The following is a 13,600-nucleotide window of genomic DNA, read 5'->3' on the forward strand; positions in this document are numbered from 1 at the left end:
CTGCTCACAAACAGGTCTGTGGATTATCTTGAGCAAACGGGTCGTGATTTCTGGAAAGAGACATTGCTGTTGAGTTTTGCAAACGTATTTTTAGTGCTTTGTGCACCACAAGCCTTCTAGTTCCATTATATCAGAGAGAAGGCAGACATCTCTACGGCAAATATGTCCAAAACTCAACAACTCACACAAAAACAATCTAGATGAATACATAGCACTGAAGGTAAGAGGAAATATATGGATTTTTGATTTCGTGGTAAACTGTCCAAAGCATTATTAAATAATTGCTGGCTATTATAAAAGTTGACATTTGAAATTCAAAGGCTTTTGCCAGACAACATGTGAATTGGGGATGTTTCTCTACTTTCTGGCAGCTTTTTCCCTTTTAATTAAAATGCCAGGAGATTGTGAGGCGGAGAGAAGAGGGAAGTAGGAAAAGCCCTTTCAGGCTGGCAAACACATCCACATCCAGAGGTCACGGCATTAGCATAATGCCCTTTCAGAATGCAGAGTCACAAACACATCGGAGCCAAGATGGCCGATGCTTTCTATCACGAAACAGGAAGGTATTTGTAGATTTGTTTGTGTTTCTTCATGCAGCTCCAAACAACATCAGTCTCACGGCTTCTTCCCCTTAATCTCTGTTTTCTAACTGGCATTTGTTCCTCGCTGTGTTTACCCGTCAAAGCTCTGTGTTCATCATTTGCAATCCTTTTCATGTCTGGTTCTCTCTCTGGAGAAGTTCTGTGGCCAGATAGCAAATGATTTCAAAAAACAGCAGAGAGAGGAAGGAGGGCTGGTGGGAGAGACACTCCATCATCCAGCTAGTCTGTCTGATGGGCCCTGTAGGGTAAGACAGCAGACCCCTGTCCTTTCTCGACTCCCCAGCATCATGAGAGTGTGTGTTGTAAAGTTCTCTAATAACTTAAGTCAATAAGACTGGACTTTGTGTGAGCGTGAAGGTATAGCATAAGTGCATGTGAGTAGACGTGCTGCGTGTGGAGGTGGTGTTTATGGGTCAGAGTGATTTATATTGAGTACAGTGGGCCCTATCATTAGCTGAGGGTGAGCACAGTCCTGCTCGGAGCCCGTCTCTCTCCAGGCCACGCCCAGCCCGGCCCTGGGGCCAGACTGAGTGCGGGAACACAGACACACCGCTGGGCCTGATTGATGTGCTGGACAAGCCTCTCATACCCCCCTCAGCCCCCTCTCCAAGCCTCAACACCCTCCATCTAACCTTGCATATTTCTGTCCTGGCCTGGTTTGTGTGTGTATGTGTGTGTGTGTGTGTGTGGTGGGGCATATTTCTACAAGGAACATGGGGGACTCAGAACTGGAATCACCAATGATTGATTATAATTACACAGTTCTGTCCTGTTTGTTTAATTGTTAATCATTCTTTGGTGTTGTTCTTGCTGATTGGTCAGATCAAAATTTCTCCTGAATCTGAATGTGTGAATACCTGAAGCAATAAAATACACTAAAAGCACTTGTTTCATATTTTTTGGTTCACTTTTTATGCAAAATAAACATTGATATATTATTGGAATTTTTGCATCAGCAGATATACCTCTAATCAGAAATTAAAAGAATAACTCAACATTTAAAATATAGCTTCTTTGTTTTGTTGCCAAGAGTCTGACATAGGAACTATTTATGAAAATAAAAAATCTGCCAACCCGCATCTCTAAAGCTCATTAATTAACACTAATTTTTGAGTCTGCATTGGCCCACTGGCAACCTCACTTGACACTAAAGCCCGGATTATACTCCCAGTGGACACGCACAGGGACAACTGTGTACACCATGGACATGTAGTGGTTCTGTGTATTATTGTGACTTCTCTCTGGAGACTGCTGGGAGGACGTGCTCTATACGTGTTGAGTGGATCGACATTCATGATCAATGTAGTGGCTGCGTGTGAAAGTCAGCACAATCACAATGAATTGGGGGTATGCTGATGACTGCACAGAGCCTACACCTAGGTTGGTTGTCCACAGTGTTTTGGATAAGCAGGCTGTGTTGTTAAGTAGTTTCTTTTTTTTGTTTTTAAGAGTTCATGTCTGCACTGGGTCTTTTATTTTGAAAACTGACTGGAATCGGTATGGTTTTCCAGTGTCTGATTTGCAGACTTGCAGTGCTGCAATGCTGCTAGTGGAACCACAAGCATGATTGAATGGCAACAACTCCAGCAGACATGACGCAGCTACACCTGGAAGACTCCACAAAGTCAAAGCTACGGCTTTTTACACTTTGGTTTTTGTATGGATTAAACAAACATGATATGATGTATTAGTTACAAAGCTGTAGAAGTTCTGATAGGATGACTTTGTTAACTAAACTTCAAGTTTCCAGTCTTTATGATAAGTTAAGCTAATTTCCTTCTGGCTGTAGCTTATTAATTACAGCACAGATGTGGCAACTGTGGCTTAGGAGGTAGAGCTGGTAGTTAATTAACCCCAGAATTGGTGGTTCAATCCCTGTCCATGCATCAAAGTGCCCTTGAGCAAGACAATGAACCCAGAATGCATTTCCAAAATTGTTTAACTATTCATTCAAGCGTTAACCTAAAAATGCTACCTGTCCATTCTGGGTAACTGACAGCTGAGTTCATGTTAATCTGAACATCATGTACATCTAGGAGCTGTTGTGGCTCAGTGGTAGAGTGGGGTTGTCAACAAGAGACTAAACTGTCCACTTGGCGGTTCGATCCCTGGCCCCCTCAACTTTCCATGTTGAAGTATCCTTGGGCAAGATACTGAGCTTTGCATAGCCCTCAGTTTGTGAATGTTTAGCTACCAGTTACATTAATCTTTATTCCAATAGGCAAAAAGAGAAAAAAATGACTTAATTGTTTGTTCCCTATTGGATGTCGCCTTACCTCTGCCAAGGAGATATTGTTTTTGCTGCAGTTTGTCTGTTTGCAGTTTTTGTCTGAAATAATACTGGCCTGAATGCCATGAAACTGCAGAATCTGGGGGCGGATACACACCATTTTTCACTTTAGTTAACATGCCTTGGTGGAGGTCTGCCCTCTCCCAAGTTTTGGAATGAAACTCTTGAGTTGTTAGCATTATTAAGTGCAGTTTATTAGGGCTTACTTGATAATGAAGACCAGTCATCAGACTCTTGATGACATCGACAATGAAATATTAAAATTTTTTAAGTAGGGGGAGGCTAGCAAGACGAAAGCAACGAATACAACTCTCCTCTTGCAGACTGATCAAGGGCAGCAACTTAGTCAGCAGGGATTACAATGTGTCAGCGAAGGCCAGAGGAATGAGAAGGAAGACAGTAAGTATACATGTCCATCACAGTCCTCGCATGGAAATGCTGACCGCCGCAAACCGCTCTTTCCGTGAGAGGACACATGTTCTATTGATTAAAGCTGGAAAGCATGAGAGAGAAGAGCATGTGCGCTGTGTAAACTAAAGCATCACGCCAAGTAACAACGACTGCAGCAGTACTGTGAAACGGTGAAACAAGCACGATCACCTTTCAGCTCTCAACAAGATCCTCTTTTTGCGCCTTGATGGGCACCAAAATCAGCTGTCAGTCAGTGTAGCTCCAGCCTGCAATCACGCTATATGGATAGACCTACTGTACACACACACATACACACGCCTCAGCTTGGCTCCGTCTGTCCTGACGTGATGGTTTATTTGGAATCCAGGGCCACAGCCACTGTAGCACTACTGAGTCTCTTTTTTGACACTTTGCTCACATGTGTCGAGCACCTGGCTTCTGATTTAGCTACTCCTTCAATATCAACATCCTGAATTACTCTTCATCAAGTCGCCCACGCTCTTTTTCCTTTCCGTCTCACTCCTGCTCTCATTTCAGCCGCACCTTTTCATTAGAGCCTAGGTCACAATTCCATTTGTCTTGATCAGTGTGCTGTCTGTGCTGTGTGATAGCAGCAGGGCCAGAGACGGGAGCGCCGCGTGTCAGACGAAGCAGACAAACTGATAGCAGTGTCAAATCTAACATACTGATGCTGCTCAGGCTGTGCCAGTGCTGCACCGGGGACGGCCTCTGTGCTCTCAGCAACTACATGCATGAACAGTACACATGTTCATTCATGCACATAAGCATGATGGAGGCACACATGGCCTCAAACATTAAAACACAGACACCACTGGTCATTGTCATCGTTTGGGTTTTTATCCAATTATATTTGGACATGAATGATAATTAATGCAAATTTAACCAATCCCCTTGAATTCTGTACAACCTTGAAATTTTGTACAATCACTGCAACATTCACTGCAAATTTGACCAATCAGTCAGTTTGTCTGCAAGATTACAAAAAACCTACTGGACTGGAGCAGATCAGAATCCAGGGGCAGATACACAAATTATATCACACTTTTGTTATCTTTGCCAGATAGGGCATTTGGCCTTGGTGGAGTTCTGTTCTTCTTAGGTTACAAAGCCCAGTCACTGAGTGCTTTGACTCCAGATGAAATCAACATTGAAATACCATTTTTTTTAAAGTGAGAGGAGGCTTGCAAGATGAAAGCAACTGAATTTCAAATTCAACATGTCTATGACGTGCTCAAGTTCAATCAGTCCCTCCAGGAAGTTGTGATGTTAAGAATGAAACCGTTAACGCAAATTCGCAACCCTGTAAATTATGCATGACCTTGCAATTTTGTCCAATCACTACAACATGTCTGCAAATTTGACCAATCACTGAAGCTTCCAGTGAGTGCCACCAATCATAGCCCCGCCAAATATACATGTACATCTCAATGAACTGACTCAATGTTTTATTATTTTTCTTTTAAATATTTATTATGTCACAGGTAGTGAAAAGAGCGCAATGTTTCTTATTGTTATTGACATTTATCAATACTCTGTGCAATATTTTATATTTTCATGCTTGCTTTTGTGGAACTCCCCAAGTGCACTTTTTCTCTTACAAATAAAACATATTTTGTTAGAATTTTTTGTAATCCTAAACATTTTATTCTCTCTGAAAAAAGTTTCAAATTGCAGCTTTTTTTTGTAATTTTTTGGAGAGGCTGCTGTTAAATCAGGTATCTTAGGCCACAAAAGTCTCACAAAATGCTTGCAAAATCCTAGAGGAACTGGTTCAATTTACTACTAATAATAAATTCAATATTAAGGTAAACAAAGTGCGAAGTTGCACTTTACTTATTCACACACTCACTCACGGTGGCAGCAAGCTACCATACAAGCAATGTGGGGTTTAGTGTCTTGACCAGGGACACTTTGGTGAGAGCTTAGGATCACAACTGCTCTACCTGCTGAGCCACAGCCACCCATCATGTGTATTCAAAGTCCAATGTGCTGTATCTTTAAAGTTCAAGCCTGCTTAAACAGAGTTTTGGCCGACAATAAATGTTTTTCATTGTGTTGCGTACTTTACTCTGTTGTTTCTGTGTGTGCACATTTCTGAGATAAGATGAAGATTTATTTGCAACCAGGTGAACATCAATGTATCCAGAAACCTGGAGGCAACAGAGCCTTTCCAACCTGAGACCAGGGTTCATGATGTCATTGTGTGTGTGTATGTGAGTTGGGGGGGTTGATTTGAATTAACTTTAACAGAGTGTCTTTTTGCACCCAGGTGAGAATAGTCACACAACAGCTTTTAGCTATTTACAGCCCTGTAAACTCTGTAAAACTAGATGACAGCATTGTGTTTTAATTTGTAGACACAGTTTACTTATTATTTTAATATTTTCAAATTTTATTTTCAGTTGCTGTTTGGTTAGGTTTAGGCAACAGAATTACTTGGTTAGGTTTGGGCAAAAAAACTCTTGTTAGGTTCAGACAACAAAACTACTTGATTAGGTTTAGACAACAAATATATTTGGTTAGTTTCGGGAAAAAAATAAGTTGTTAGGTTTAGGTAAAAAAAATGACTTGGTTAGGGTTGGACAACAAAACTACTTGGTTACATTTGGGTAAAAATGTACCTGGTTAGGTTTAAGTAAGAAAACTACTTGGTTGTGTTTAGGAAAAGTTTTTCTCTACAATGTGGGCATAAGTAGCAACATAAGCCATATACACAGTGGGTGCAAATAGCCTTACTGACTATGGAAACACCTGGGTGCTTGTCTTTGCTATAGAGTTTAGACAACAAAACAACTTGGTTACGTTTGGGTAACAAATGTATTTGGTTAGGTTTAGGTAGAGATGATAGTTTTCTCGGCCATGTGGGTGTAAATATACAAATTGGCTATTTACACCCTGGGTGCAAATAGGATTGTTAGCTACTGACACCTGGGTTTATATAGCATTTGCCTAACTTTAATCCTTTTTGTGAGTTTATTTCCAATCTAACACAAGAGGGGTACATGGTGTACTGTTGTGGAATACTACAGGTTTCAAGTGGCCCGCCATCAGGACAGGTGACATGCTGGTACAACAGGAGATGAAGCAGGGTTTGGTGAGGAGAAATTAAATATTCATTTAAGAGGTCATACAGGGAGGAGAGAGAAGGACAGAGAGGAAAAAGAGGGACAAAGAAGCGCCCTTAAAACTCCATTCTTCCACACCATCCAGAACCTGCTGAAATGAAACCTATACGGAGGGTGGTTTAATAGACTAGACTGTACAGCACATCAGTTTGACGTTCTGGATACCAAGATGGATTTTTGATGTACCTCTGTCTTAGAAAATAAAAGAAAGATGAAATTCAAAACAGTAGATAATGAAAGTTGCGCTTCAGAAAAAGCAGAAAGACTTTGGGTAAGTCTCATTGATCAAGTCATAGGAAAACCATCCCTTGAAGGTCTGAAACCAAGAAGAACTGGTAGAGTGTTGCCTTTAATCAACCATGGCCAAAGTCATAGCCTCCTAATATCCTACTTATATTTTTTAAAGCAGTAGTCCTTGATATGCTAACAGTATTTATAGTAGGAATAGATTAGAGATGTTCTGATAACATATTTTCCTTCCTGATACGATTCTGATACCAGAACCTTGTACTGGTCGATGTCGAGTACTGATCTGATACCAGTGTGCTAAAAAAATAACAGCTGTATACCACTAACCCTGTATCGATGTGATATGATTGCTATCATTCTTGCATGACCTGACTCAGGTTAAAAAGAGAAATGACATACAGGACCCTGCTGGGAAGTTAGGGTGCTAATAATGTGATATCAGCTCGATGCATAGATCCGCATTCTCACCAATACTCAATCCAGCATTTAAGGCTGGTATCAGAGCAATCTAATACCGAACAAACAAACTTAAAAAAAACATTGAATTGGGTTTTACCAGTTGTTCCTAAAATGTGGTCCAAGGATGCCCACGGGCTTTTGAGTTTGTTTCATGCAGCCCCCAGAAACAAAAGCATTAAAGGCTAATGTGTCTTCAACATGGCAAAGAGCAAATATTCATTTGGTCAGAGTCTTCCAGTCTGCTGATTTTAACCTTGACTGAACACAAAGTCTAAATGATTACAAAAGGACTGGGATGTCTGAAGGGCTTTTCACACTGCTTATACTTAGTCCAGGGCTATCCTTAGCCTAATGGCTGGAAAACCTACCCCTTTTCACTCAGACATCTTTAACCCAAGGTTAATCTAAGCACAATGCTACAGAATTCGCACTGTGCTTTTAATATCTCTGGGTTAAATGGCCATTGGAACAGCGACTGTTTACATTTTAAGATGACATATGACTACTACTTTAACAGCCTTTACTCCCGTTTCAGACTGACACCTTTTAGCCCTGTGTTTAGTCGATTTTCAGGGGGCAGCCCCACCAATCCCAGAGGTAACCCTGCTCCAAAGTAGGCCCTAGGCTAAAGTCAAGGTTAGCCATGTTTGGAATGTGCCAGGATTGTGCCAGTGTTAAAGCTTTTTTAGCCTTGTGCTAAGAAGGTCCTAAGAATGCTTTTAGCTGAGGGCTAAGCACAGTGTGAAAAACCCATGGAACAATTTCACTTCACTTCAGTTTCATGGCATAGTTCTGTAACCATGCGGAAAGTTCGGTCTACAACCTTTTCACATATTTTGCTTTGTTTGTAAGGTATCCTCTTTTTGTAACATGGGCAATCAAAAATGAGGGGAATGGGACACAAAACATTTGGAGTAAGGTGGAGCTGGGAAATTAAATGTTAGTCATTGAGAAAACCTTAAAGAGCCATCCAGAAATTTGGCAAGTAGAGTTAGGGAGGAAGGGTTTAAAGGAAAACAGCGACCTCTTTTACTCCGTTTTCATCACGTTAGATACTGTTGCAACAAAACTGTGACTGTGGGAGTAGACACAGTGGGCATCAAAGGTTTACAAAAAAAAGATTAACAAAATAAAGACAGAGAGAGGAGGACGAGGAGGAACGGAGAGGAGTGGAGTCGGGGATACAAGCACAAGCGCCATGGCAACACATAGAAAGAGGAAGAAAAGAGTTACCCATAAGTAGCCGCCGTTTCACCCGCTTGTCCACATCAGCTACTGACGTGGCATTGAACTCAGAGCTCTCAATTGCAGCCTCATCTTTCTCTAAAACACAAGTGACAAGGGGACAAACAGTGAGCAGCAGGTTAATGAGAAGCCCAAATGACCAGACCTTCAGCCCCTCTTGGCGTTTGAGCAAAAAAACCAAAGCCAAGAAGCAAGAAGCGATGAAGAAGCGCCAAAATCCCTGTTAGAGTGTTAATCCCCAAACAAATGATAAATCCCCCAGAGCAAACAAAAGAACAAAACAAAATAAATGAAAATGATCAGTGTCAGTGTGTAGCTTACAAAAATGAAGCGGTAGGTAGGCAAGTAGGTAGGTAGGGAAGGGGAGGGGAGGAGGTTCAGGGCATACATATGAAAGAAATTCTTTAAAAAAGATAAGGTAAAGTTGTGGGGTGGATAGATAAAGGTGTGGGGTGGATAGGTAAAGATGTGGGATTTTGGGGATGGAGTGGGATTGAGGGGATTTTAATTCTGATGTTGACGTTGCTGTTGTCGCCGATGGAGTTTCTGTCTTCCATATCAAACAGCCACACTGTCAGCAATGATTCCCTTAGCGTTAAGATGGAGGAGGAAGACGAGAAAGAGCAGGGAGGGGAAGGACACATGTCCAACATTTCCAAGACAAGCCGCCTTAAATGTGGAGACAGAAGCGAAGGAAAAGAGGGTGATGATGACAACAAAAAAGAGAAGAAAGGGTGGTGCAGGGGAGGACAAGAGGTCAGACAGCAGAGGGAGAAGGGAGCAGTGACGAGATGATCGAGAGGGGATGATGGAACAGAGTAGGAAAAGAGACAGAATCAGTCCCATCATGGTCCACAATGGGAGAGGTGTATGAGGGTAGGAGGGGGTGCACTTACTGAGAAATGGGGTTTGGAGGGGAGGTGTAGGGGGAGGGCATGCAGAGAAAAAAAAAAGCAGGAGGAGGTAATCTGGGGGCAGCGCTGGTTGCCTGTTTGTCTATGGAACACATCACAACTGGCTTTAACAGTCAACGCTGGAAAAACCAAAGTTCCCAAAAGCTGGGCAGCGGAGGTGGGGGGCTGAGGGGGTGGAGGGAGGAAGGTGAGAGAGGATGATGGTTGTAGAAGAGGGTGAGTTCACTGTTAAGATGGCATGCATGTGGTGCAGTGTTGGGGTTTGAAGATGGGGCTGGGAGTGGGAGGCAGCCTTTCACTTGGCACCAAGTCATTAGGGCCTGAATGAGCATCTCTCTGTGAATGGACGCCACTTGCCGCAATAGGACCGGTCTTTGATGTACACACACACAGTCCTATGGGATGGTGGAGGGTGTGTGGGGGCGGGGGAGTTGGATATGGGGTAATTAATGTCCCTTCCATTCCCCCAGACCAGGCCTGCTACCGTTTTCTCTCAGGCGCTTGATGGACAAAGTGGAGGACTCTCTGAAGTACACTCAGAGATGAATGGAGGCTTTCTGGTGCTCAGCTAACGGGTGAAATGTGGCTGTGTGAGTGCGATTGTTGAATCGAATGCTTGTGCATACCACTGTGCGTGCTTTTGAGCGTTTTGCTTGCTCGAGTGTGTGAAAAAATCTGTCAGAGAGGGAGATAAAATGTGTGTGTGAGAAGGTGGATGTGGAAGACAGGTTGAGAAGGGGTGGGAAGAGTCCCACTTGTTTCCTTAAGAGTCTATGGGACTAAGCGGTGGTCGGAGGCCCACAGAGAGGGGTTTAGAGAGCTGGACCTACACAGGACGAGGAGGGGGGAAGAGTTAAACCACTCTACACTACTAACAGCTAGGAGGCGGATGGCAAAAACCAATGCACTGGGAGGAAACAGAAGGGATAAGGATCTCTAAAAACAACAACAACAATAAAAATGTACTTCAGTTCAAAAAGGGAAAATGAAAGAAATAAAAGGGAAACCATACAAATGCAGCGCAGGCTCTCCCATGCAGCTGGACAAGAGGACAACCAGACAGACGGACAGAAAGATTAGTGAAAGATGCAGTAGTAGACAAATGGACGATGTGAGTGGACACATGCGGCAGAAACGGCATGTTATAAGAGTGAAGAAAGGTGAGCGGAGCAAGTTTCTGCCTCTCTAAAGGGGGCTGATGGATGGGGGATGGAGGTCATTTTGGTGTTGAAGGGCATTTGGTTATCGACCAGGTTATCGAGGATGAAGAGGTAGTGAGAGAGCTGGAGGAGGAGGTTGTTAGGTTTTGCTTTCGTGGGAGCTTTACCTAAGATCAGGCTGCAATTGAGATGTCCGTTTTTTTAATCACCGAGTCTAACACGTGGCCCCCCGACCCACCCTCCCCAACCTGGAGTCACTCTTTCCTCTTGGATTAAACCTGATTTGGTTTTGACATGGATGCTCAGACAAGACAGGCAATCAGGTACTATCACCAGAAAGCAGGAGGAGGAGGAGGAGGGAGGAGGAGCAGAGGGACAGTGCTACATAGAAAGGGTAAAAAGGGAGGGTAGGGGGGGTTAAAGGCAGGCCCCTGGAGCAGTTGGGACACCAGAAATACAGAGGTCCTTTCTCTCGTCAAAGTATGAAGAGAGGGAGACAGAGAAAGAGGAAAGACACGAGACACTGGGAAAGGAGGGAGAGGAGGATTCCCGCTCGCTCTTGTTGGGCTTCCTCTTGGAAGCCGTCCCTCGATGCCGTGTTTCGCTTCTTTGAAGCAGCTGGAAAGAAAAATTGGTTATGGGCAGTCAAAACCTGGTGCTGCCAAAAAACAGCAAGACAATCTGCTCAAGTCACAGAGTGAGACAGACGAAGGCAGACATACAGAAAAGTGTTTCCAGTGTTTCCATCAACATGACATCAGATAATTGCGTGTCCGTGTGTGGGATCAACAGCACTGACATCATTCTGCAGTGTTTCTCAGTTCATAGTCAGTTGTGCAGGTGGTTATAATCTCACCAGTTTACATGCAACCAAGTGTTAAATCACACCTACACTTTTCTTTGGTTTTAACCACATGGAAAAGTTTACCTGATTTTTTTTATTTGGTTAATTAGCCCATTACAAATGAACCTAAACTTGTAAAGAAAAGTCACATGGACTCCCAAGCAGCTCATTAACTGGAAAGAGTTTTGGTGGCCTGTCCAATTGCCAGGTAAACTAACTCTGATTCCAAGCACTGAACTTTAGTGATCACTGCTTCAGGGATTTCTGCTATGAACACCTTTTCTGGTGTTTGTATCAACTCTTAATATTTGATGAAACACCAGTCCAGACTGTGGTTTGGTTTCGGTTAATTTTGTCATGCTAAACTTTCCGAGTTTGAGGAACTGCTGGCTATCAGATGTCAACCTCCATCTAGTTATACCCATTAATCCTGGATATTTGGGAGGTTTTCTGTGATTGGGTTGGAGTTCGTCCTTCCTGAGTAACCACCAAGCAAACTGAAGAAGAGCTGTTACCTCAGAGTTCAAATGAACCACTCTATATATGCCTACATATTTCCAGAGGACCCAGTATATATTAGATGTACATTTTTTAAATAATTTTTGCTCACATTTTATTACTTCATACCTTCAAATTAATAATTTCAACAGAAACAGAAACAAACAAACAAACAAAACAAATATGTTGCCACAGATAACACAAGATTGTATCTGACAGCCAAAATGTTACATAAATCTATATAACATAATCCAAAATCAACTATTAAACTCAAGCATCCCATTGAGACTGTGCATGGCCTTACTTTTTTGTTTATTTAGTATTACATTTCATTTCTGCAGCTATAATACTTTGAGTCATTTGACAAAAGCAATCTAAGTAAATTGACCCTTCGCTAAACCCCTCCTTCGAAGAGTAACTATCCAATCATAGCTTAGTAACAGTAACTATGGACCGCAGGCCTGTCAAGCTTTGCATTTCTCTACATGTTTATGTGGTGCACATGGGGCTCTTAGAAGAATGATACTCTGTGTCTCATGGGTTTGAAGAGCAGTGTCTTTCAAAAGAGACCTGAAACACAAGAGCAAATGTGTGAGGAATGGATCAAACTTTGTTTTTATCTGCTATAACCAGCTTACTACATAAAGTACATCCAGCATAACTTGTGTTAGATACTGAATTTTTTATTACAAAGGGGCGAAAATTGCAAAACAGCAGATGCAGCCTCACCGATTGTGATCTTTCTTGTATTACACACAAACAGCACACTTAGTATTAAGTATCTCGTGTATGTTAAATGAGTGATGATAGAAAGCATGAGATGGACAGGTGATGAGGCAGTCGTATCAGACCCTCGTGGTCTGGTTGAGTTGAACTAGAAGGCAAAGCTTTGAATTTACCAGTCAGTCTACATACCGACCCTCATCTATGGTCATGAGCTTTGAGTAGTGACCAAAAGAATGAGACTGTGAATACAAGTGGCTGATATGAGTTTCCTTCATAGGCAAAATCCACAGTCATCAGCTAGAAATGATAATCCTACTTTTGTTTATTTCTCTGTGGAATCAAAGACCCAGTGTTTTAAATATATAATACCAGGCTTAGCCTGTTTCTGGAAAAGCTGAAGAAAATGGATGTACAGTCACAGAATCTTGACATGTATTTGATCAGCGCTGTCTAATATGACAGTTTGATCTGAGTGTTGAGAGCCCTGTGTGTTATACTGGATAGACTCACTGACTTGTTAATCAGATAGTATCTCTGCCATAAACCATACCCTGCAGACAGAAAGCAGCAAACGAGTGACATGTGACTTTTCAAATCTGGACTGGTGATGCCCCTTTATCTATCATTGTATAAAACCCACCCCATGGTAGGGATTGGCCTGACTGTATCCAAGGCAAGCCAATAAAAATATGAGCTTGATAGATTTGTCTGGTTCCCTGGCTAGGTAGGTACTACATTTGCCAATCTCATGACTTATTCCCAGGGGTAAAATTGTTTGGGGGGTGTTGGGAGGGTTGGTGAATAATAAAAGTGTTTGTTTGCTTGCTTGTTCTGTCCGAGATGGGTTATCTTAGCTCTTATGCCAGCTTTCTTCCCTCACTTGCTGGGCTGATTGAGCCACATGTGGTCCAGCTGGTCTGGCTGGGTGGTTGGAAGATGCCTTGGGCAGTGATCATCTCAAGGTCCACTGCACTTAATCCAATTCTCGCGCTTCCTTTTACAATATTAATGACTGTATTTCCAAAATCATCCCCTGCTTATACCTCATATCCTCAA

The 13,600-nt window shown here is 42.5% G+C and overlaps 1 protein-coding gene across 2 annotated transcripts in view; it reads right to left on the reverse strand.

Annotated features, from left to right (window-relative positions):
* The window catches only part of scube1 (signal peptide, CUB domain, EGF-like 1), a 143,095-nt gene that overhangs the window by 44,974 nt on the left and 84,521 nt on the right, over positions 1-13,600 (reverse strand). The window contains exon 7 of one of the 2 annotated variants that reach the window (XM_084710726.1): positions 8,391-8,480. The exons of the other annotated variant lie outside the window; for it this stretch is intronic. Within the exon in view, the coding sequence (XP_084566852.1) occupies positions 8,391-8,480 (90 nt within the window). The remainder of the gene's footprint in view (positions 1-8,390; positions 8,481-13,600) is intronic. 2 annotated transcript variants of the gene reach the window in all.

Source organism: Lutjanus erythropterus, chromosome 22, assembly GCF_056507025.1.
Source record: "Lutjanus erythropterus isolate fLutEry1 chromosome 22, fLutEry1.hap2, whole genome shotgun sequence".
NCBI lineage: Eukaryota > Metazoa > Chordata > Actinopteri > Lutjaniformes > Lutjanidae > Lutjanus > Lutjanus erythropterus.